The 25798-nt window shown below is 39.6% G+C and overlaps 1 protein-coding gene across 2 annotated transcripts in view; it reads right to left on the reverse strand.

Moving 5' to 3' along the window:
* The window catches only part of FBXO21 (F-box protein 21), a 686173-nt gene that overhangs the window by 360662 nt on the left and 299713 nt on the right, over positions 1-25798 (reverse strand). For both annotated transcript variants that reach the window (XM_044068290.1, XM_044068289.1), the window contains exon 6: positions 17552-17688. In XM_044068290.1, coding sequence (XP_043924225.1) covers positions 17552-17688 — 137 coding nt within the window. The remainder of the gene's footprint in view (positions 1-17551; positions 17689-25798) is intronic.

Below are 25798 nucleotides of genomic sequence, written 5' to 3' on the forward strand. Positions count from 1 at the left end.
ACTCTTATACGGAGCAACAATCAACAATCCTCACCTAAACTAGACTAGAACAAAGTTAGAATACAATTGCAAAATTCTCTGCTAACAAACCCTACAGAACCCCGCCAGACTTCTGCCCTAAAGCAATCATATTGGCTTGAATTACCCCACCATCTCATATATACTCAGCTACTTGAGACTCAACTCATAATGTATAAATTTTCAAAATGCGCTGAACTAAGCATCATTCACCACAAGTACTACACTAACAGACCATTATGTATATATTATTAAAAAAATGGTCTCTAGGTAGAAACCTGAGAGAGCTGAATGAAATATTCTATACTCTACCTATGGTGTCATATCCAGGAACTCAATTTCATTTGCTAGAGGTCTGCATATAACCTCTACACTTTTAAATCTAATTTAAATTATGTTCTACATGCTTGGGTAGCACAGTGGCACAGTGGATAGTGCTGTTACCTCATAGCAAGAGGTTCCCCGGTTCGATTCTCAGTTGGTATGTTTTCTGTCCAAAGTCTGCATGTCCTCCCTGTGTTCATGTGGGTTTCACCTGGGTGCTCGGGTTTCCTCCCACATTCCAAAGACATGCAGTAGGTGGATTGGATGGGATAATCTTTAAATGTGCCACAGCTGTGTCAGTGTGCATGCAAGCGTGTGGTGAGGAAGAACTACTGCAACAGAGCTGGCCACCTAAAGGTGTAAATTTGGCTCTAGATAATTGTCAGCGTTGAAGTGTCACCCTGACATTATGTGCAAAAATGGGAAAAAGAGGTTGTGGATGGATGGGTGGAGTTAAAGCATGTTCTACATCTGGCAAAACATTTTCTGTATTCACCTCCAGCTTCACCAGCCCAAGCACTTCACTTAACATAATAAAGAGAGATTATTGTATTCGCATTGGCACATACTATAAATATTTAATCCATTTTATTTATTCATTTCCAGTGGAGCATTATCTACTCACAAAGGTCACTCCTGAGATTATTTAATTTAATCCATCCATTATTTCCTTACTACTTCCTTATATATGCTCTTCTAGTAGCTTTCTCTGTTACATACTCAATTTTCCATCCACATTCCATAATTTTTAATCTTTTTCTAGGGTCATTTACCAATATTTTCCTTTCCTCTCCTTTTTCACAGCTTCAGCCATTTTATTCAGTTTACTCAGTAAGTATCCTGCTACTCTAATATTACACTGTCTTTGTCAGTTAATTATTCTCTTTTTTCTTATAATAACTGTTATTCTGTTTGCATATCTTTGCCAGTAAATCACTGTCTTTAGCTTCATACAGCAACTACATTAAATTACATATATTGCTTATTCATCTTACATGTTACTTAAGATCTGTCATTCTCCTACTGCTGTCTTTGCTGGAGCTTTTCTCCCTGGGCTCTGGCGAAAATGGCTATCAGTGACTATTAATGGTTCTTGAATTTCTTTCTAAGATAAAATACCTGTTTGGAAAAGGGAAGTTCAAAAGAATGAAATAAATGAATGCAGGAAATTTAATCTGACTACAGTTTATATGTAGGCCAATAGTTTCCTTTTCAGTTCATTAGAATGAAATCATAGTCCACAACCCTTTATATTTAACTGCAAATCTACTCACATGGCCAACAGAAGTTTAAAACATCATAATGTAACACTTCATACTTGTTAAATAAATAAATACATGCATATACAAGTATTGTAAATATGCTGCATATGCTAGAGAGTAACTGCCCACAAAATAAGAACACTTTTATAAGACACATGTTCATTTAACTCTGGAGGGGTACTGCCATTAAACCTCAAACTGCCAACATAATTCGCGTGCCTCAACCCTTTCGTCCCAATAATCACTCCGTGGATTTCTAGCAACTTTTTCAAGAACTGTAAAAGTAAATTTAATAAAGTTAACACAAACGACAGAATGCTTAGCTAATGCACTTTTTAAAGAACATATTTTAATGTCATAAACATGCTCAGTAATGAGTTTGTAAAATATCCTAATAGTTTCCTCAATATAAAATGCTTCACACGAAGAACAAAGCGTAATATATATTATTCCCCTAATGTTACAAATACTATCATACTTAAAATCAACTATCTACCTATTAATAGTCACCTGTGTACCTTCCTATATTTATATGCATTAAGTACAGGCACCCTATTTAAAGGTATCTAATTTGTTAGCTCACTGTTACCTGTTAATTCAAGGAGATCATGTAAATTACTTCCCCTGTAAGCAATCATTGGACTGCCATCCATCATAACACTAACATTTGTATCAACAGAAAAAAAAAAAAATTCCTTTGTAATATCCAACAGAGTTGTTTGAAATCAGTTTATGTAATCTTAGATCTTTAAAACTTATTTTCCTGACCCTGACTGTGAGTCGTTATGGTAATACCTTTTCCTAACAAGGGTATAAATAAATTGTTGTTACATTTACTAATAACACAATTATAAGTTTCCATTAAAAACGTTGGTGAGTAACACCTATTTATAAACATATTATTATTATTCAGTGTGTCCATAATATCATAATTCGTTATCATTCTGGTCAACATGACCATTTGGCCTTTGACTGAACTCTTCTTCTGGTGCTGTCAATGGCAAAGTACAGAAAAGAATCAGAGTAGATTGGTTTGCAAAATGTTTGACTCAAAATAATTCTCAATTTTCATAATAGTAACACCTAAATAATTTAGTCAAAACTATTCTGTTATGTACATTTAAAAAAAACAGTCTTTGAGTTTAAAAACTCAGTAAAAGGTGCAACTCCTCTTATGTACCATTCCAAAAAACACATTTATTTATTTATTTATTTATTTATTATTTTTATTTTTTTATTTTACATTTGTTGACCAGGCTAGTCCAGCTGGATATATGTCCATTTTCAGTGGAGGCCCGGGGAGAAAAGCTCCACAAACAACAATCAAATAGGGCAAGACAATATTTACAATAGAAACTGGTACATTACAAAACTTTATAACATATTACATATCTAGGATTTTATATTCTGTGTTCCAATAGGGAAAAACATGATGTAAAATTAACCTAGATACAACAGTAGTTTGAATTAATAATGGAAATTATATCTAAGAGATACTATAGACACTAAAGTCACACAAAATATCAAAAGAAAAACACAAATGTTAAGTGGATAGAGTATACAAAAGCAAAATACAAGGATACAATTATAGTGTTCAGTCTCACAAGAGTTGTGGTCTTGTATGAAAATGGTTAGTCATTCAATAGTATATACATATTTACATGAAGAAAACTCCTCAGAATGGTCAAGCACACTATTATCAGCGAGTAAAAACAAGATCATGTTCATAAGAGGCTAGGAATCAAGGGAGTCTAGAAAAGGGTATGGTGGTCAGTCTGGGTTATCACAGGGGTATAGCCAGTGTGATTTGAGGTAGGGTTTGAGCTTGCTTTTAAATAGGTTAACTGAGGATAGTGAGGTTAGTTGACTTGGTAGGGCTGTTTCAGGTTTTACCTACTGTATTAGAGAACAGGGTGTCACCAGCTGAATTGTTGGATTTAGATATTTGTACAAGTAGTTTATTAGATAAGCGTAAGGTTTTGAGATTGTTATAGGGGATGACTAGGGATGTAAGTAAGGGTGTATTCTGAGGTAGATACAGGATTTTATGGGCTACTATTAGTTGATTGAAAAGTATCAGATTTGGCAACTCTAACCATCCAAGCTGATTCAGGTTGATACAGTGATGAGTTCTATAGGAGGACCCAGCTGCAAATCTGGCAATATTGTTGTAGGAGGATGAAAGTTTACTCAGATTACTTCTGCATATTTTGGTATAGATAGGTGAGGCATAGAGCAGGGTAGAGATAAGGTGGGTGCGAGCTATGGTAACCCTGGCTAGAGGAGTTAGAAAGGGTTTGATTCTGCAGAGGGAACCTAGTTTCTTATTTACTGTTTTTATGGTGTTATTAATGTGAGGTTTAAAAGACAAGTTATTATCTATTAGTACCCCCGAGTAGTTTGGTGGTTGGCTCAGGAGATATTATAGTTCCGTTATTTGAAGTGATAGTAAAATTAAGTGGGGAGGTTCTGCAAGTGGAGGTGAATAGTAGCATTTTAGTTTTTTGGGGTTTAAGATAAGACACCTTTGTAGGAGCCAGTTTTCGACTGTGCTGAAGGTCTTTTGGGTTAGTGACTGAAGTTCTGCTTGAGAAGTAGCAGAGCATAGGAGTGTGGAGTCATCTGCATATTGGATACAGTCAGCTTGTGGAATTACAGAATGGAGGTCATTTGTAAAGATGGAGAAGAGTAAAGGACCCAATATGGATCCTTGAGGGACCCCTAGGGCAACTGGGAGGTGGGAAGATAAAGTATTATCCCATAGTACAACCTGTTGCCTATTATCTAGGTATGATTGGAACCACTGTACAGTAAGGGCATCCAATGATGCCCTAAATCATACAAAACACAATAAAAATCCCAACAATGCTTAAATCTGGAAGGCACCACATAGTGCCTCTCCCAGTAATAAAGTACTATGTTAGAGAAGACGGGAGCGCAAGCAGCTCTCATCACCACCCCACTGATTTCTTGGTAGTATTCACCATTAAAAAAATAAAACTTACCACAAATTAACTCAAAGTAATGGTGGAATTTTTAAGTCATTAGTATTCAAAAACATAATATCTAACAATGCCACTGTAAACCAATAAATACCAAATTTGGGGTAAGAACTGTAAAAAATAAATCAGATACATTATAACCATAATCAAATTATTTGAAAATATGGCAGAAGTAATTTTCTCCAAAAAATGTCCTAAGCAAATAATTACAATTCATAAATGTTTTAACTTTTTTGTCCACATATATTCCTAAAGGATCAACAATACGTCAAAGTGGGGGTGAAGTACACACTGATATACCTTAAGCATTCCAAATATACTAAGCACAAGAGGCTTCTTCACTTTTGAAAAATCGTAAGTGTTAAGGGTAATGTAGTGCTGCATTACACTGGTAAGCTATATTAACATCATTCCAAGATAAAACTTGATACACAGCGGTATTACTCAACAAAATATCCATTTTGTTGTAATAATCAGTCACATTGATTATAACCAGACGACCACCCTTGCTTGGTTTCATAAGTTTATATTCTCTTTCTTTCAGCAACTCACTAAACATCAACCTTTCTTCCCCGTTTAAATTTGTTCAAATTAAATTTGAATTACCTAATAAAAGTTGACAAAAGCCTACCTCACATACTCTTTCAAAAAACAGGTAAACAAAACAGGTTCTGGGAGGGTAGCCTAATGGTTAAGGTGTTTGCCTTACAAACACAAGGCGCAGGGTTTGAGTCTCGCAAGGGATAATTGGCTAGGCTTAAAATGGCTCGCAAGGGCAGTTAGCTTAGTACTAACCTATGAAATGTAATAGAAGCAGAAATATGCTTCTCCACTGAAAGTCTGACCCATTACTAACAGAATCAGTAGTGTGGTGATTAAAAAAAGCACTAAATCCAATTTTCTAACAAACAGTCTCAAGCCAATTAGGGCCTGCAAAATGTCACTTCACCTACAGGGAATGAATATAAACTCTCTTCTAAACAGTTTGAAAAAAACACACATTAACTTGAGAGAAATGTAATTAAATATATTAAAGTCACTATCTTTAGTAACAAGAGTACCTTCAAGTCCATTATCAATATCCATGTCCGTCTCCCCTGACCATAACCTCTGCCTCATTTGTGAGTTGGCCCCATGCACGCAATGTTCTCCATTTGTAAATTCTTTTGGCATGGGTTTGCTGTGACGATGTCCCCTGTTAACTGATCAATCAGTCTGAATGTATCAATGGCAGAATTTCATGGCTGTTTAAAACTAAATAAGTTTCTCTATTATCACCAGACTGTGCAGAAAAGATATTTGTATCAGAAAACTCGTAAGATTTACTAATATCTTCCCAGCATTGTTCCTATAAGAGTTTGGTGGGTTGGTACATGCATGGTATTTCTCGTACTCCTAACAATCTCTCACAAGCTTTTTAACCTTAAGCTGTTTAATCTCATCAAATACGCTGTCCGTTTTCTTAAACACATTACCATATTTAGCTAAATTTATCTCAGACAATAAATTATTTTAACTAAGTGGTTGAGCTGCTATAGTTTGGTTGTATACAATTCCATATATTCAGCAGTGTCACCTTCAAGACTATTCTTGATGAATGGATGGGTTCCCACAAATTTACTAAAGTCCTCAGTGTGAATGGTGACAAATCTACTGGCCAAACTATCTGGGGGTGCATGGCCAAGCTTTACATGGCTGCTCAGACTGCCTGCCTAGTAGTAACTTATATCTGTTGTCTACCAGTATATGTTTAAAATATATTTATGTACATAAATATCCATCTCTAAATATATATATATATATATATATATATATATATATATATATATATATATATATTTATATTGTATACATACATTTATGTATACATGCACACACATAGACACATATGCACTAATATGCCTATACACGTGTACGTGTGTGTGTGTGTGTGTGTGTGTGTGATATATATATATATATATATATATATATATATATATATATATATATATATTTATATTTATATATGCATATTTAATTCAGCATTTAAAATAAATAAATGCATGTGGATATATATTTCTGAAGACTTTCTGCCAGACTAATTTTTTTAGATTAAATACAAATGACAGAGTACCAGAAGAGTTATGGGAAGAGTGGAAGACATATACAAAGTTGTATTTCAAGAAAGTAAAAAAAAATAAATAAATAAAAAGTGAAAAACCAAATGGGGGTACAGACTACAGGCAGGAGGGGGATGGAACTTACTGCATGAAGCTGGCACATGCACTAAGGTACTGGGAACAAACAAACAATTAGAGAAAGAAAAGTAATAGAATGGGCAGAGACCAAGAAGGCATTCAGATTACAGGCTTGTGATTGCCTTCCTTATCAGGTATCCATATCAGTATATAAACAAAGGCAAAGGGATAGAGTCATCTTAAAATTAAAGACCTGCACTGGTTGAGTTTTTAACTAAGTTTATTTATTTATTTATCAGCCATTTGTTAACCAGGTTAGTCTGGCTGGGCAGGTTCCCTTTTTCAGCAGAGACCCAAGGAGAATAGCTCCAGAAAATAGAAGTTATATGCTTACCATAATGTTCCATGTGAGTTGTTTATCTCGCCTTTATTCTCACTGATGGGTTTGGAGCCGATCCTCGGCTCAGACACGGCCGATAGCAAGCTCAAGATTTGCCAGTAGCTCGAGACCAAGCCCCTTATCCCACAATGCACTGCTGGAATTACCTCAGATCTTGTTTGCTGCGAATAACAGTATATACATATATATAAATACATAAATACAACATATACATACCCTCTTATATATATCTACGAAGAACACTTCCCAAAGGGGAAGAAGAAATACTGAATAACCAGGATGGTACTAGCCTCTAAGTCAACAGTCAGCCTGGAGGGGGAAGGAGGGAGGGACATGAGAATAAAGGCGAGATAAACAACTCACATGGAACATTAGATAAACAACTCACATGGAACGTTATGGTAAGTACATAACTTCTATATGTGAAGTTGTTAAATCTCACCGTTTATTCTCACTGATGGGTAGCGTCCCTATCACCCTCAACCTTGGGTGGCTCATGGGAGTATGTTCTTCAGTACCGTAGAACCAAAGGAAGACCTGTCCCTTGAAGTCATATCTACTTTGTAATGTGTGATAAAGGTATGAGGCTTAGACCAAGTGGCTGCAGTGCAAATATTGTCAAGGGGCAATTTAGCTTGAAAAGCAGAAGAGGTAGAGACAGCTCTGGTAGAATGAGTTTTCAGTTTGTGCGTTAAAGGCATGCCGGCATTCTTATAAACAAAGGATATACAATCAGATAACCATTTGGATAAAGTAATTTTAGCCACTGGATTGCCTTTTCTTGCTTCTGAGAAGGATACAAAAAGTTGGTCTGATTTCCTAATATCCTTACGTCTGTCAAGATAAAATATGAGCTGTCGGTGAACATCAAGTTTGTGCAGCATATATTCCAATTTGCTAGAGTGGTTGGGGAAAAAGACTGGCAGTTCAATGACCTGATTGATATTTGACTCAGAACAGACTTTACATAAAAATGAGGGGTTTGTTCTGAGAGATACTCTATCAGCATGGAAGATTATGTAGGGTGGTCTGATAGATAATGCTTGAAATTCTGACACTCTGTGGGCAGACATAATGGCCACAAGAAAAATTGTTTTCCAAGATAAAAATTTTAAATCACAAGAAGATGCTGGTTCAAAAGGGGGAAGAATAATTTGAGACAGCATAAGGTTTAAATTCCTGGGAGAAAAGGGAATTTTGATCGGAGGTCTCATATGAAGAACACCTTTAAGGAAGGTTTTAGATAATTTATGGCTCATAATATTTGAGCCACCAAGACCAAGGTGAAAATTTGAGATAGCAGCTAACTGAACTTGAACTGTAGCAGCTGCTGCCCCTTCCTTAAAAATTTTTGTTAGAAATTCTAAAATCGAAGATAGCAGAGCTCGGAAAGGGTCAATGTTCTGAGCGTTGGCCCAAACTGAGAACCTTTTCCATTTACTGCCATATAATTTCCTGGTAGACGGCTTGTGAGAAGATAAGAGAATCTGTCTTGTATCTTCTGAAATTGAATGAAGCCTGGCAATTAGGGGAAGTGGATTAGCCAAGCAGTCAGTTTCAGGGACTGCAGAGAAGGATGAAGCTCCCCTGACGGGTGAGTCAGAAGGTCCAGAACTGGGTCCAGGATCCATGGATCTTCCAACAGATGATGGTGGAGAAACGGAAACCAAATCTGTCGAGGCCAGTAGGGGGCTATGAGTATAACATTCCTTCCCAGTGATTTTGCTTTCTGTAAAAATCTGGGTATTAATGGGAAGGGTGGAAATGCATAGAGGAGACCCGGGGGCCAATCGTGTAAAAGTGCGTCTCTCGGGGGGTGACCAGGAGGTGATATTAGGGCAAAGTAGCTTCTGCATTTTGAATTGATGTGGCTCCAAAAAGGTCGCAGCAAGGCTGGCCCCATTTGCAGAAAATCAACTCCGCAACCTGTTGTTTGAGAGACTACTCGTGAGGGAGTAATATTGCCCTGCTTAGCTTGTCCGCTATCACGTTGGATTTCCCCGGGATGTGCGTTGCTAACAGAAAATGCTGGGACGACACAGCCCATTGCCAGACCCTGAGGGCTTCTCAACAAAGGGGGTAAGACTTGGTTCTGCCCTGCTTGTTCAAGTACCAGACTATGGATATGTTGTCGGTCTGAATTGCAATAGTCCCTAGAGGGAGAGAGTCCTGAAAGTACTGCAACACCAGAAGTACCACTCTCAACTCTAGAACATTGATGTGCAGGTGTGATTCTTGATCTGTCCATGTGCCTTGGGCAGTCTTTCCCTGAAAATGCCCCCCCACCCTATCAGGGAAGCATCTGTGGTCACAGTGGCTACTGGGGGGGGGGGCAAAGGGTCTTCTGATTGTGACATGAAGAGACGTCAACCACCACCGAAGGTCTCTCTTCCAAGAATCCATGATAAGAATCATGTGGTGCACTGGTAGTTTCTGGTAAGACCACTGAGCGAAGAGGAGCCATTGAAGAATTTGCATATGCATCCTTGCGAGTGGTCTAGCCAGGATTGCTGCCGCCACCAAACCTAGTACTTTCAATACCTCCGCTGCTGTAGCGTTGTTCTTTGACACCAGTGAACTGATGTTTTGGCGGAGAAGAGAGACTCTTTCGATAGGGAGACATAGAGTGGTAGTTGAGGTATCTAACTCTGCTCCTATAAAAACGGTATGCTGCGATAGCGATAAGGCAGACTTTTCGAAGTTGATTGTAATGCCTAACTGATGGCAGAATGTCAGAGTGTATTGTGTTGCCTGAGTCAATTGATGCTTGGTGGTAGCGGTGAGGAGCCAATCGTCTAGGTATGGAAACACCTGGAATCCTAGACATCACAGGTGAGCAGTGACCACTGCCAAGCATTTGGTGAACACTCTGAGGGCTGTGGTGAGACCAAAGGGCAAGGCTCGAAACTGGTAATGATTGGCTCTCAGCCGGAAGCACAGATGATCTCTGGAGCGTCTGTTCATCTTTATGTGATAGTACACGTCCTTGAGATCTATGGAGCACATTCAATCGCCTTTCCCTAAGAAGGGAAGAATGGACTGAAGCATGACCATTCAGAACTTCTCTTTCTTTACGAACTGGTTGAGTCTGTTGAGGTCCAAGATAGGTCTCCAGTCCCCTGTTTTCTTTGGTACCAAACAGAATCTTGAGTAAGTTCTGAATCCGACTTGGTCTGCTGGGACTGGTTGGATGACTCTTTTTTTCTAGCAATCTGCGGACGTCTACGATTGCTTGTTCCCTGAGATTGGGTGGAACATCTGGGATTTTCTTTATAGGAATGGGAGGAGTAAAGAACGGTATGAAATATCCTCTGGAAATGATGCTTTGTACCCAAGTATCCGATGTTATGTTTAGTCAAGCTTCTGGGTACAAAGACAAGTGACCCCTGACTGCCTCCAGATCCGAACAGTCAGGCCCCCTTTCAGGGGCGCTGGTAGGACTGACCGGAATACTGACCCGTCATCCTGTTGTTGCAGACCCCCTCTGCCACAGGGGCGGCGTCTTCCGTTATAACCCCCTCCTCTGCCTCTAGAGGGGGTTTCTCCATGTGTGTCCTGAAAGGCTGCCTGAGTTTTTTGAACCACATTTCTCCTCCCCTAGGGTCCTTGGGGTACAGCTGAGTAGGGGTCGAAAAATGGACCCCAATGGCAGATAAGGTCTTGCCTTCCTGCTCACACCTGGTTAAAGTTTCCTTTACTTTGGGCCCAAACAGTGATGAGCCATCGAATGGGGTATTAATAAAGGAAGACTTAAAGGGTTCCGCAAAGGAACAGAGACGCATCCAGGCTTGTCTTCGAAGAGCAATGCCTGAACTAGCGGCTCTACTCGAACCATCAGCTGCATAGGATATGAGACACATGGACAAGTTCACCACTGAGTTTAGGGTAGCGAGCTGGGCGTTGACTTTGTCGGCCACTCCTGCAGCTACCGTACCCTGGAGAGCATCTCCTAGCTCTTTCAGGAGGTCTCTCTGTAGTCTTGTAAAGTGGGTTAAGTAGTTCAGTGATCGCAGAGAAAAAGTCGCTGAACTAAACATGTGCTTCCCATATCTCTCCATAACCCTAGAATCTCTGTTAGGGGGATGGAAAAAAGAGGATGTCTCAGATACTTCTTTTTTGGTGGCTGCAACTACCACCATGGCATCAACAGGCACTCCTTTTGTCAAAAATGGCTTGTCCACTGGGGAAGATATGAATTTATTGGGTCTACAAGGGACAGGTTCCATGGCCTCCGGTGACTCCCACGCCTTACGAGAGATCAGATCCATGAGCTCGTCATAAGGTGGAGACACCCAAGAAGTGGAAGGTTTGAGACCCAAAAGCCTTCAAGAGCACGGACTCATCCTCAGTAGGGGTCTTGGACTGCCAATTGCCCCTCTGACTAAGGATCTCTAGTATCTCTGCAAAGGAGATATCCTCAGAGGGGGATCGAGGGGACCCTTCTGACTCATCTAAGTCCGTGTCAGATGTCAAAGACTCCTGTGGGGAGTCTAAGTGCCTCCTCTTGCACAGTCTCTTCCTGGGCACCTCCTCAGTGGGGGGATCTGGGGAGGTCTCAGAAGAGCAGGGGATGCCCTGTGGGGGTACTTGAGGCTTGGGGTCTCTACGCTTACAGGGATCGTTAGATGAAGAAGCAGACACAGGAGCTTGAGGGGAGAGGGAAAGCTGAACCAATGCTGACATTGTCTTTGGAGATAAAACTCTCCTCATAGCATCGAAGACACCATGGTTATGAGAGAAAAAGTGGACGGACCCGAGAGTACCGTCCGATCCTCCCACACCGAAACCCTGGACTCCGAGCCCGAGCTCATCTGAGCCGAAGCACCGAGAGGAAGAGTCAGCACCAACAAGTTGGTGTGACTATCCTCCCCGGACCCGACAGAAGAGCGTCAGCTCCTAGAGCCTTCGGTCAGCGCCGAGGACATCTGAGTAGATGGAGCCGATAACACCAGTGCGGGTATCGGCTCCAAGGGTTCGACTACCATCGATTCAATTTCCTTCGGCTCCGAGAGTCCAGTACGGCTCGGAGGAGGAGTAGACAAATCCGGTTCCATGGTCTTCGGTACCGACGAGCTGGTCGGGGCCGACAACAATTTGGCAAGTCCTGGTGCCTGTAAAAGCTTCTGCACTAGCCGAAAGGCTGACTGAAGAATTAGCTGAATACACCGAAGGTGCTGACTGGAGCATAGGTGAAGAAGGAACTTCAGAGACCAGCTCCAATACTGAGAGCTGGCTCTGAATCAAAGGTACACTCGGTTCCGATGACTGTGGAACCGATGACCCTCCTTCTGAAACCTTAGCCTTTTTTGAGACCTTATCTGAAGACTTGGATTTGGAGGACGTACTAGCACCCTCGTGGCTACTCAAAACTTCCAAAAAAGATTGCTGTAGTCTATAAGTTTCCTCCTTCTCTCCAAGAGGACTTTTGAAGAAAAGGAGTGGCAAATGCTACAGGTGTCTTGGAGGTGTTTAGCCCCCAGACAGTAGACACATTGAATGTGTCCGTCAGTGACGGACATTTTCTGCCCACAATCTGGGCATTTTTTGAATCCCGATTTGGGATGGGATTTCTCCTTATCTTCCGACATTTTTAAAGGAAAAAACAGTAAATTAGATCCACAAACAACTAATCCCAATCCGGGCACTATCTATAACAGTATTACATATATACAAATATAGATACAAATATAGGGCTAAGAGGTCCACAGAAAAAGCCAGACTATTATAAGGATTAAGTAGAGAAAAAAGGGCTAAAGGCCCACACAAACTAAGAAGCCAACAAGGCCCTAACTTTTAAACTATTTATACTAAGTATTTAACTACAGAGTAAATATAATAGTACTAATACATACTATATTTTTTAAACAAAAAAGAAAACTTTTTATAGACTTGCTGTTAATTTCTTTCTAAAATGGTCCGAGCTAGCTGGATCACCGAGATCTCTCTTGCCGCGGCAAACTAGATCTGAGGTAATTCCAGCAGTGAATTGTGGGATAAGGGGCTTGGTCTCGAGCTACTGGCAAACCTTGAACTTGCTATCGGCCGTGTTGGAGCCTTGGATCGGCTCCGAACTCATCAGTGAGAATAAACGACGAGATTTAACAACTTCACGTACAATGTTTACAGTAAGTTATAAAGGTGATTAACAGGTGTATACAAGAGAGAGAAATGCAGATCTTAACAGAGACATTAACAAAAATCATGATACAAAAATCAATAAAAAAATATACACTGTGCTAAAACATTTGTACAATCTGCCCTTAATAACCTTAAAATAACACTATGTGCATATCTAGTTATATGGTAGGAGAAAGAGGGAAGGGGGAAAAGGGAGGACTAGAAGATAGGCAGGACCTACTTTTAGCACAAAGTCAAATTTACAACAGAAGCTGCTGTTAAAAAGGGTTAATCAGTAGGGCATATAAAATATTGTACAATAAATACAGAAGAAGTCAGAAAAGACTGGGATAAGAGATTAGATATGCAATTAACAAAGAAACAATACAAGGAGATATCTATGGCTCCCAAATATGCAAAAAGAAAATCTAGAAGATTTAAAATTTTGCCTGAAAGTCTTTGCATAAATACCTTTATATTCCAAGCAGAGTACAAAGATGTTTTCCTCAAGTGAATGGCAAATGTAGGAGTTGTAATGGGAAAAAAAGAGGTACCTGGGAGCATATGTTCTTAGCGTGTAATGAGTTGGCAGACTTTAAAAATTCCCTACCAAGTTCTTTATGAGGACTAATAAGTGAGCAAATGACTGTAACTAAGCAAGCAGGCAACTGTGGAACACAGCTAAAACTTTCAACATACTTTGAGAAGACAGAAAGAAAAACAATACAACTTATTCAAGGAGAGAGAATCAGAAAATACTACAGGAAGAATGAGATTGACGTTTCTAAAACAATGAGCCATAGAGAAAAAGTTCCATCCTTGAACTGGTTGAATTGGAATGTTAAGACACTCAATACTTTATTCTGAATGATGTTGAGAAGATGAAGAAAAGGTGAAAAAACACAGAGATTCATAATATCATAAAGTTCAAACAGATGGACAATCACTTTGACCTGCATCTCACAACCAGGCACCACTAGTGATAAAAGATGAAGCAGACATAGCATTGAAAACATTAATAAACAGCAAATTACTAAGCAGTGATGGCATTCTCACTGAAATATTGCATGGGCATTTGGAAGACAGCATCATGGCTAACTGAATGGAAAAGAAGAAAGGTGATCTAACTCATTATGAAAATGACTGCACATTTGCTCAGAACCCACAGGCTAGCAGGACTGTTCAACAGAGATTACAACTGTACTTGAAATATTAGTTACAAGTGCAAGTAGGATTCAGGAAACAGCAAGGTGCAACACACATCATTGCAGATGTGAGATGTTTCCTTGAAAAACCAAAAGAATGGCAAAAAGGCTATGTGTCGTTCATCAATCACAGCAAGGCCTCTAACTGTGTAAATCATGAAAAAACTATGTGCACAATAGGAAACATGGATCTATCCAAACAGCTGGTAGCTTCCATGCACAATGTTTACCAATCAAGAAGCAATAGTTCAAACAGATGTGTATGGCCTCTTTTTAATTTGAAATGATGGAGTAGAATGAAAACATTATATGAGCAAGAATTCACATGTTTAAAACATGAAACAAATTTTCATATCAATAATATGCAGTTTTGATATTTAGATAACAGAAAAGAAGAAAATGTGGTTAGTATAAAATGTATAATAAAAGAGTAAGTCTTTTTTTGCACTGTTACAGTATACATGCTAAATGATCGAAAAGTATTAGAATTCTTATAAACAGGCCAAATGGAATATGACAAAGCACAAGAAGAAGAATATTAACAGAAATTTAACCACAGTGTTTATCCGGTTTCCATTATAAATAAAAAGAAATGAATGTGCTGAGAAAAAGTAAATCTGCTGCTGTACTTAATTTATTTTTGGAAGGGCAACTTCAAGAGAAGTAATGAACAGATTAAATAAAAAAATAGTAAAACGGTACTTAGTTATTCACCGAACAGCTACAATACTAGGGAGATAATGGTGCAAAATGGAAAATATTGAAGGCAAATAATATTTTGTGGGAAGTTTTCCTATAGAAAAGTAATGTATTTAAACAAATGCTGAAGCAGAAAACAGCAAAGAAAGAAAGAAAGAAGGTCAGAGCAAACTGTTTCAAACAAGATGTAGAAATTCTGTAGATACATAGCAGAAAACACGTTATGTTGATGAAAGCACAGACAGCATATGGTGTAAACAAACAGACAAACATATGATCTTTATGACTGATAACGATTGAACATGAAAACTATCAGGTATTCTGGTATAGATATGTAATTCTGAGTAGGTCATATACTTGGCTACGTGTGAAACTTCTACATCATTATACAATGTTACAATTTCTAGGAAATTATTTCTAACAATAAGAGATCATTTGTACACAAGTAAAACATGCAATAATTACAATGCCATTTATAGGCATTCTGAAAACTGACAACAGAAACTACAGATCCATTAGCCCGTCCAGACTAGTCTCATCTGCAAATCTAGGGCATGTATCATAACTAATCTAACTACCTATGATGTCAAACATGTTATGTGGCTTGATCCATAGCAAACTGGCTTTGTTCAGGCTATTTCCTATTTAATGAATCTGTTCAATGAGATGATGGGTTGGAAGTTGGTATAATGTTTAAGGTGTTTTCCTCAGAGAGACAAGTTACAGGGTTCGATTATCGACTTTTGAAGGGAAATTGGCTAGGCTCAAACAGGCCCACATGGGCAGCCCTAGCCTAACACTTGCCTATGAACCTATAAACCTATAAAGGTTTTTGAAATATACAAGTTTAGAAAGTGTGTTTTAAGATGAGAGATGTGGAGATTTGAAAAATGCCATGGCAAGAAAGGAAATGCAATAAAAAATTTCAACTGGGAGTATATTTGACACCAGTCAATAATAAACTTGCAACTATTAAACCTGAATGGAACAAACAAGAAACTTGAGGTGTACAAAAACGAAACTGATAATTTTTCTAAGAAGAATGTCTTTATGAATTTAAGGTATAAACATTTTTATAAATTAAAATTTTAGCTTTTAACTTAGTAGTGAAAGTTAACACAATTGGGTGTGTACTATTAATTACATGCATTATCTGGCATATTTAAATGAAATCAGTTCTCTACCATAATGAAGTCCTGAGTGATGTGGTCTTACTGGTTTTCTTTAAAGATTCTTTTCAAAGTGGAATGGTGGCTATGTAGCTTTATACTGACTGCTCCACGAAGATCGACTTTGCAGTAAGTTTTTTTTTTTTTTTTATCCACAACTGAACTATAGTTATTGGAAACAGTCAATATATAGGTAGAACCACAATCAGTACGATGATTCAATATGGAGTACACAGATGAAGACCATTTTAGATAAAGACAGTCCTAATCTAAGGGAAATAATGAAGTGGTCTTATAAAATGGAAGTAAATAAGGTTCACATAATTTTAAGGAATTATAAATTACAGAAAATATAAAAGCCTAGATTGGCCTTGACTTTAGGTACAGCTGTCATGCTCTACCTTTAAGGTACTACAACCTAAACCTAACATCAGTATCAGAAAAGTGTTTGTCTGGTGTTAAAAAAATATTGGAAATGAGAGTATTTAACCTCAAGTAAGGATATGAAATAAATGCATGAATGGCATATCTAAAGCAGCATCATCTGTAATGTTCAAGTTATTACTACATCCAAAGCTCAGCTAATAAGGAATGTATAGTAGTAATAAACAAAACACAATAAAATACAGACTTGCTAACTTAACAGGCTGTATATCTGTAGTTATATTCTTTTAAAAGACTATTACAGCTAAATTAAAAATGGTACGAGTTTGCAATGAATTTATCTTGCTTAAAATAATGACACTGCATGCAACAAAAAGTCCAAAAAGTAGACATAATTGGGGGCTGCTTATCCAATCAGTTCAGCAAATATCATAAGTAAACAAACACCTTAATATAACAATACCTCATGATATGCAAAAAATGTTTCTTACACCTATCTAACAGATGTTCAACATCTCTACTGTTATTTCAACAATCATCTGTGGAAAAATATTTAAAAATAACTAAAGCAAATGCAAATTCAGACTTCCATATTCAAAGCAGTACTGCAACACCAGTTTCACTCTGCAAGACAAGCATCCCTTGGGTAAACAAAAAAGTGGGACCATATTTGGAAATGTGCAGTGCTTTGGTTTCAGTCTGCAGTTTAACTGTAATGATTTTGTTTCACAATAAGTTGTCTAATGAGAATGCTGAGTTTGAACATATGGCATACAGTCCATGTATGTACCTACTTGGTGGATGAAAGAATTGAGTGGGTTATAGTAATCAGTCTCATTCCCTCGGAACTTCAGATCTTCATATAAGACACAGTTAATGCAGTCCAACACCTGCTGCTGCAGTTCTAGACTCATAATTAAGTGAGCTCCATCTGGAAAAGAAAAAGAAAAAGCAAATCAATGTCCTGATCACATAACAAATGCACTATTAAACAGTCAGCTGAGTAAGGCAGATAGTACGACAGGGACTGCCAACATACTGTAATGAATCCTAAGAAGTCTAATCACTCTACAAAGGAAAGTGTACTACCAAGCACACTTATGGGAAATTAATTCTGACCTACAAAACGGTCTGTTCTTAGTAAATACTTTCAACCGATCAGGCTATTAACTTTTTCATAAACATGCTGCTATGACTGTCATACAAATATGCCTCTGACATACACATAAGAATGAAAAACAAGACTTTCCCTTTGATTAGCACAATTGTCCAGAAATTAATGTCAAAAAGAGGCATAGTTAACTACAAGGACATAACCAGCTCAGAAACATATACAGATACATACGCTCAGTAAGTGTTAACTTCAAATACATTGAGACAAACAATCATATTAAACCACAAAGCAACAATATAACTCTAGAAAGTTCTCCAATTTTTGGAACAAATCTAAAGACACATACCAGTCAAACAATAACATTCCTGACTAAAAAGTGCCAACTTCCCCACTGTTGGTAGTGTATAACTTGGACAAGAACTAGCTCTGCCACACAGAGGGTTAAAATGCTGACCGATGCACAGTTAGTGGTTCGGGTGCCTGCAGGAGCTGGCTGGGAAGGATGGCAGTGAGTGGTTGCTGGCAGCTCTAGAACTTACACAACGATGGCTATCCTACTTGTCAATGTTGCAATAGTCCTAACTATAGGAATATACTGCCGAAGATAGCTGCACGCCTGGCTAGCATACCAAAGCCTGGCCTTACCATGCACTGTATGTCAGACATATGTCCTACATCTGAAGCTTAAGGTACCTTTCCATGCACTGTATGTCAGACATATGTCCTACATCTGAAGCTTAAGGTACATAAATGATGTAAGAGTGCCAAACCCTCAGAATTAAACTGCCCCATCAGAATAGGACCAGCGAGTAAGGAAAAAGGGAACATGGAACAGGTGTATCTAGAAAAAAGGAAAAGAAGTCCCATCAGCCAGAGGAAAAGAGAAAAACGTGCATCCATAGGAGGGAGGGACATAACACTGCAACAGTGGCAAGTTGGACATTGGCCATTATGGTAAGTTCTTACACAACTGTATTATGTGCTTCCTGAGTCACTGTTTCAGTATTTCTCACTATAGGGATAGTACTAAAGCTACTGAAAAGAAAGGTAGGTGGCAGCAAGAGCTCGAGAACCCCCTAAAAAATATGAAAGATGAACCTAGCAAAACCTGTTTTGGCCCATAAAAACACATTCATCTTGTAGTGTTTAGTAAAAGTATGCACAGAAGTTTGTTTAAAAATTGCAAATCTCAATTTCTTTTCATGAAAAGAAATAAAGTTGCTCATATTTCCTAATATCTTGAGTTTTATCTGAATAATATCTGAGCCGACTATGCAAATCTAAGGAGTGGAGAATCCTCTTAGTGCTATTCTGTGGGGGAGGAATGAAAAAAAGGAAGACGGATGTACTTACTGAAAGACATATCTTTAACCGTCTTAGTCTTAAAAGTAGGCTTGGTTCTAAGAGACACTGTCGCTGTAGAAAACTAGAATAGCAGGAATGATCATAAAAGCTAGTATTTTATAGACTCTTTTGGCAGAGGTCAATGCCACCAAAATACATTTTTCCAGGTAAATAATTTCAAAGTGGAAATAGCTGCAGATTCAAAAGGTGGCTTGAGTTAACTTTTCAAGAACACAATTCAGATGTCAAGGAGGAGGAATGGATTTTCTTGAAAACCGAACATGAAGCATGCCTTTAAGAAACTGTTTGACCTTAAATCTAGAAGAAAGTGGTGGATCTAGAAATAGACAAGCAGAAATAGCTGACAAATGAGTTGTAATGGAATACACCAGATCAGAATTGAGAAACTCACACACATAGGAATGAACAGTTGGAATGTCCCAAAACAGTTGGTTCTTTTCATTCTTGTGACAAAAACAAGAAAATATTTTCCACTTCGCAGCATAAGCTTTTCTAACAGAAGAACAACCTCAGAAAAACAGTGTTAAAAAGGAACTGAAAGCCTAAATTACAAAGTCTCAACAGTAGGTTGAGAAGATGTTGATGAATTACAGAGCCCTTGTCCTTTGGAGAAGATCCATCCTATCATCACAAGTCACCAAGACTTTGGAACTGTCCAACATGAGCTTTTGTAGGACCCTTGGCAACAAGGGAAGAGGGGGAAATGCATACAGAAACATTGTTCTGCAAGAGAAAAACATGGCGTCCAATTTTCAAGCCAGAGGACTTAGCACTCTGGAAAAGAGTATTCTGAGGAGTACCCCACCAGTGAACACTGTCCATGAAAACTTCTCAGTGTAACAGCAATTTGTGAGGATCTGCCCTGGATTTGCTCAGATTGTCTGCTACTATATTAGTTTCTGATGGAAGACAGACTGCCTGAAGAATCAGCTGATGGCTTGTGACAATGTCCCATGCTATGACAGCTAGCCTGCAAAGACAGTAAAGATTTTGTTCCCCTCTGTTTACTGATGAACCACATAACAGTTATGTTGCCCGTAAAGACCCTGAGTGGACCTGGAGAGCAGAGGTAAAACACAGCCTGAAGAGCCAAGATCAGTGCTTTTATTTCCTTGAAACTGATATGCTCTTTCACCTCCTGAGAAGACCAGACACTCTGAACCCTGATGCTGCTAGAACAGGTCCTTCAAGTTAGGTATGAAGCATCTGTAAACAGCTCTTAAGTAGAGGAAATGGGAAGATCTGATTTTAGAGATACAGAATAGTTGCGTAAATTCTTACCATAACCATAGATGCCCTTCTCTTCCATGTTGCAGTATTCATTTTGTGTGGGATTTTCCACCTCAGGCAATCAACATCAACTCCTATACAAAAGCTTTTGCTTGGCTGCTGTAGGGGCATGGGACGTCAAGCATAGGGCCATAAACCAGGGACCATAAATGTGACGTCGGCATGCACAGACCTCAGAAATTGAAGCCCAGAGGAGTGGCCTGTCAGGAGAAAGTACAGTTGTATACACTCACCATAAGTGTAGATGTTCAAGTGTATTCACTGTTGCAGTCATTACATTTGGGTAATCTGCTGGCAGGTTGCCCTCAGTCGGCCTGATTAACAAAGTCTTGGGTCCTGCGTCAGTTGCTGTCCCTTCTTTCATGACATCAGGTTGTCAGGGGTATAAAACATGCAGCCGACGTCATTACCACAGTTTTTCTTGCCCCAGATGTCAGGTGCCCCCCTGAATGGGGAGCAAAATTAAATTTTAAACACAAAAATATACCTCTAACCAAAAGCAAATACACCAAAAAGGCTTTTAAGCATAGTAACAGAAAGTAGAGGTGTAGTCAGAGAAAAACAGTGGGCTGGAGGAAGGGTAACCAGGACTGCAACAGTGAATACACTCGAACATTTACATTTATGCTAAGTGTACACAACTGTTTTATGTTCTTTGTGTTTCACTGTTGCAGTCATTACATTTGGGTAGATTCCCAAAGCTATGGTTGGGAGGATGGATTTATACAGCATTAGGACCAGCTATAAGGCCCTGCAAGACAGCAGTGGTAAATGATAATACTTAGTGAAAGTATGAACTGAACTCCAGGTAGCAGCTTCTAGAATATCCTTGGTTGGAACACCTCTGAGAAAGGCTGCAGAAGTAGATGCAGCCCTGGTGGAATGAGATCTGATCCCCTGGGGGATAGGTTTTCCATGGTGCTTATAGCAGAAATGAATGCAATGGCTTATCCATTTAGAAATGGTTTGTTTTGAAATAGCCTTTCCCTCTGCCCCTGCAGCAAATGCTACCAGCAGTTGGTCAGATTTTCTTCGAGTTTTAGTCCTGTCCAAGTAGAATCTAAGTTGTCTGTGCACATCCAATGAATGCAGAATCCATTCTCCTTTGTTCTGTGGATTGGGAAAGAAAGTTGGCAAATGAATGGACTGATTAAGAGCCACACTGGATACCACCTTGGGCATGAATGATGGATTGGTCCTGAGTGACATCCTGTCCACATGAAAGATGATGAAAGGCTCCACTGCCATAAGGGCCTGTAACTCAGATATCCTTCTAGCTGAAGTGATTGCTAGAAGAAAGGCTGTTTTCCAAGAAAGCACTTTTAAGTCTGCAGTAGCAGCTGGCTCGAAAGGAGGTAGAGTGAGTTTCTCCAATACAAAGTTAAGGTCCCAGGCAGGGGTTGGAGCTCTCCTGGGTGGTCTCAAGTTTTTGGCCCCTCTGAGGTACTGCTTGAGCAGAGGATGAGAGAAGAGGGGAGGTTCTGTATTATAATGAGCTGAAATGGCTGAGGCGTGGATTTTAATAGAGGAAAAAGACAGGCCCTTGTGAAGCATCTCAGTTAAGTATTGTAAAATCTGAGGTAAATTGGATGCTGCTGTGCTCCTTCCTTGAGATTGATTCCAAGCACAGCATCTTTTCCATTTGTCAGCATAAGATTTTCTAGTACTAGGTCTTCTCGCCTCCAAGATGACATCCATCACATGTTTGCTGAGGGATGCTAATGGTGAATTTAAGTGATTAGCCAAGCTGCAAGGTTCAAAGTTGGGAGTTGAGGGTGCAGAATCTGGTTCTCCTGCTGAGATAGTAAGGAAGGTGTCTGAGGTTTTTCCAGCTGAAGGACAGAGCATCCACTTTCCAGGCTTTTTTGTGGGGAGTCCTTGTGTAAAATTAGTCCAACTGGTAGTTCTGGGGTGAGACAAATAGATCTATGTCTGGGCCTCCCCATTTGCTTGTCAACATGTTGAAAATCTGTGGTTCCAGTCTCCACTCATGTGGGTCCATGAGATTTCTGCTTAGTCCTTCTGCCAGTGTATTTAATTTTCCTGGCAGGAATTGAGCTTGTAGGTGCACTTGGTAGCTCAAGGCCATGTTCCACAATGCCATGGCTAGTCTGCAGAGGGGGTAGGAATGTGTACCCCCCTGCTTGTTTATGTACCACATAACCGCAGTGTTGTCCATCTTTACCATTAGTTGTCCTGGAAGAATGTAGTCCTTGAAGGCTGTCAGAGCATTCTGTACAGCTAACATTTCTTTTTGATTGATATGTAGGTGCATTTGATTTGGGTTCCATTTGCCCTGAATGCACTTCCCTGCCAGGCGAGCCCCCCATGCATAGTCTGATGCATCTGTAGTTAGGGTTTGGGTGGCAGGGGGTAGTGTGAATGGCAGTCCCTTGTTTTGGTGGCAGACCTCTGCCCACCATAGGAACTCCAGGCATAGGCAAGGTATGATAGGAATCATTGTTTCCAGGCTTTGACAATGTTGACTCCATAGACTTTTAAGTACCACTGAAGTTTCCTCATATGCAGTCTTGCATATGGAATTAGAAGAATGCAGGAGGCCATGAATCCCAAGGCTTGCAGAATTTGTCTTGCAGATAGCAGGGTTTTTGTGGCCACTTGTTTGAAGTAAGTTACCAAATGAATTTGCTTTTCTAGCGGGAGGAAAGCCATCTGGACAGTTGTATTCAAGCTTGCACCCAGGAATGTAATCTGTTGAGAGGGTACCAGTTGTGATTTATTTTCGATGATTTAGAAGTATGGCCTGGTTTTCTGCCTGAATTAGACAATCGTCCAGGTATGGATATATTTGAATATTTCTTTGCCTGCAAAATGCAATTACTGGAGCCAGGCACTTTGTGAATACCCTGGGCGCAGTAGACAAGCCAAAGGGCAGTGCAGACAACTGATAAATGCAAGTAGCCTGCTTTGAAGCATAGGTATCTTCTGCAAGATTCCCTGACTGGGACATGCAGGTAAGTTTCTTTTAAATCCAGAGTTGCCAACCAGGCATCTTTGCCTAGCATAGGAAGTAACTGGTGAAGAGTCAACATCTTGAATTTTGGAATGTCCATAAAGGTGTTTAGAGTAGACAGGTCGAGAATTGGATGCCATGATTTGTCTTTTCTGGGTACCAGGAAAAGCCTGGAATAGAAACCTTGTCCCTTTTCCTCTTCTGGTACTGGTTGAACTGCCCCCATAATTAATATATAGCACTTTTATTGTCTGCTTTTTAGTCTTCGAGTGCATTTTATTGCTATTAACTAATCACAAGTAACTGATTTGTCTGCAGTCAAAAGCTTTCTGTATCTTTACAAATCTTTATCTGTTTGTGCTTTCTCTAGTGCTACTGTCTGTAGGCTATTGTCCCCACCCTCCCTCCCAGTTGGTGTCTTGGTGGCTTTGCAGTTGCCCGCCCCTACTGTAAATCTGATCTGTGACACTCCTCCCAGTCTAGTGTCATTAGCTCATTGCCTTAATATTGCTACAACTCAAGTGCTCTAGGTTGTACTGCATCTGAAGTGTTTGTGTGTTTTAGCTGTTTTTCTGTATATATAGACTTCTCTGTTTCTTTAACCAAATAAGCTCTGCAAAGTTGTTTCATTGCATTCCTGCCTGTATTTCTGAGTTTTTTTGCACTTTTAAAAGTTTGTTTTTTCTTGGTTTAACTGGTAGGCTACACACTCAAGTGTGCTAGCTGAATTAAAGCATTTACTGTGTTTCTGTACCTAATTTCTGCTACTTTGTAAAAAAAAAAATATATCCTTGTTTCCCGCACTTACTGAACTAGAATAGTCCAGTCTTCAGGTATTGCTGATCTCTGGGCTGTGTCATAGTTCCTGTGTTGCCCATATCCTTATTTGGATAGGAGGAAGCTTCTTTGTTCACCAGTGAGAGTGGGGAGCTCTGAGCAGCCTATCTGTCCCTTGAGGAGTAGTTCCAGCCCAGTGACCTGTAGCTTATTGGCCGTTTTGGGCAATTTCCTATCTCTTTCTAACCCTCTGCTTTAAAGCCAGCTTTAGCGCGCTTTTGCGCTTGTAATTTAAAGTTTGTCCTGTTTGTTGCATTTACCTGTTGAGGCTACACACTCAAGTGCGCTAGCCTGTGTTACATATTTATTGCATTTTTCTGCTGTTTGTTGCAAAAAAAAAAAAAAAAATTATTCTTGTTTCCCATCTTTCCTGACCTAGAGTAGCCCAAATACAGGCTTTGCTGTATTCTGGACTTTTGGAAAATTCCTGTGTTTGCCATTTCCTTTCTTGGATAAAGGGAGGCTTCTTTGTTCACCAGTGGCAGTGGGGAGCTTGGAGCAGTCTATCTATCCCTGGAGGAGTGTTCCCAGCACAAGAATCTGGTAGTTCCTGTGTTGCCCATTTCCTTTCTTGGATAAAGGGAGGCTTCTTTGTTCACCAGTGGCAGTGGGGAGCTTGGAGCAGCCTATCTATTCCTGGAGGAGAGTTCCCAGCACAAGAATTTGGTAGTCTGTTTGTTGCAAAAAAGAAAAAAAAAAAGTATCCTTGTTTCCCATCTTTCCTGACCTAGAGTAGTCCAAATACAGGCTTTGCTGTATTCTGGACTTTTGGAAACTTCCTGTGTTGCCCATTTCCTTTCTTGGATAAAGGGAGGCTTCTTTGTTCACCAGTGGCAGTGGGGAGCTTGGAGCAGTCTATCTATCCCTGGAGGAGTGTTCCCAGCACAAGAATCTGGTAGTCTATTGGCCGTTTTGGGCCAATCTTTAGCTCTTTCAAGTCTCCCTGTATAAAACCAACTTTGGAGCGGTTTTTGCACTTGTTACTACTCAGCCAAGCTCCTTGTGGTCCTGCAGAGTGGTGCTAGCAGCGGAGAGGCTAAAAGAGCGACTGCTAACCTGATAAAAGTGTTTGTTTTCCTGCTACTACCAGGGCGACTGTCCGATCTAGCTAAACTGCAAGTATTTCTGCTTCTTGAACTGTTTTAAACTGTTTAAAGTTGTTTTTGCACCTGCACTTTTAAAGTTTGTCCTGTTTGTTGCTTTTACCTATTGAGGCTACACACTCAAGTGCGCTAGCCTGTGTTACATATTTATTGCATTTTCCTGTTGTTTGTTGCAAAAAAAAATTATCCTTGTTTCCTGTCTTTCCTGACCTAGAGTAGTCCAAATACAGGCTTTGCTGAATTCTGGACTTTTGGAAAGTTCCTGTGTTGCCCATTTCCTTTCTTGGATAAAGGGAGGCTTCTTTGTTCACCAGTGGCAGTGGGGAGCTTGGAGCAGCCTATCTATCCCTGGAGGAGT

Source organism: Protopterus annectens, chromosome 4.part0 (genome assembly GCF_019279795.1).
Source record: "Protopterus annectens isolate FY-2018-M chromosome 4.part0, PAN1.0, whole genome shotgun sequence".
Taxonomy (NCBI): Eukaryota; Metazoa; Chordata; order Ceratodontiformes; family Protopteridae; genus Protopterus; species Protopterus annectens.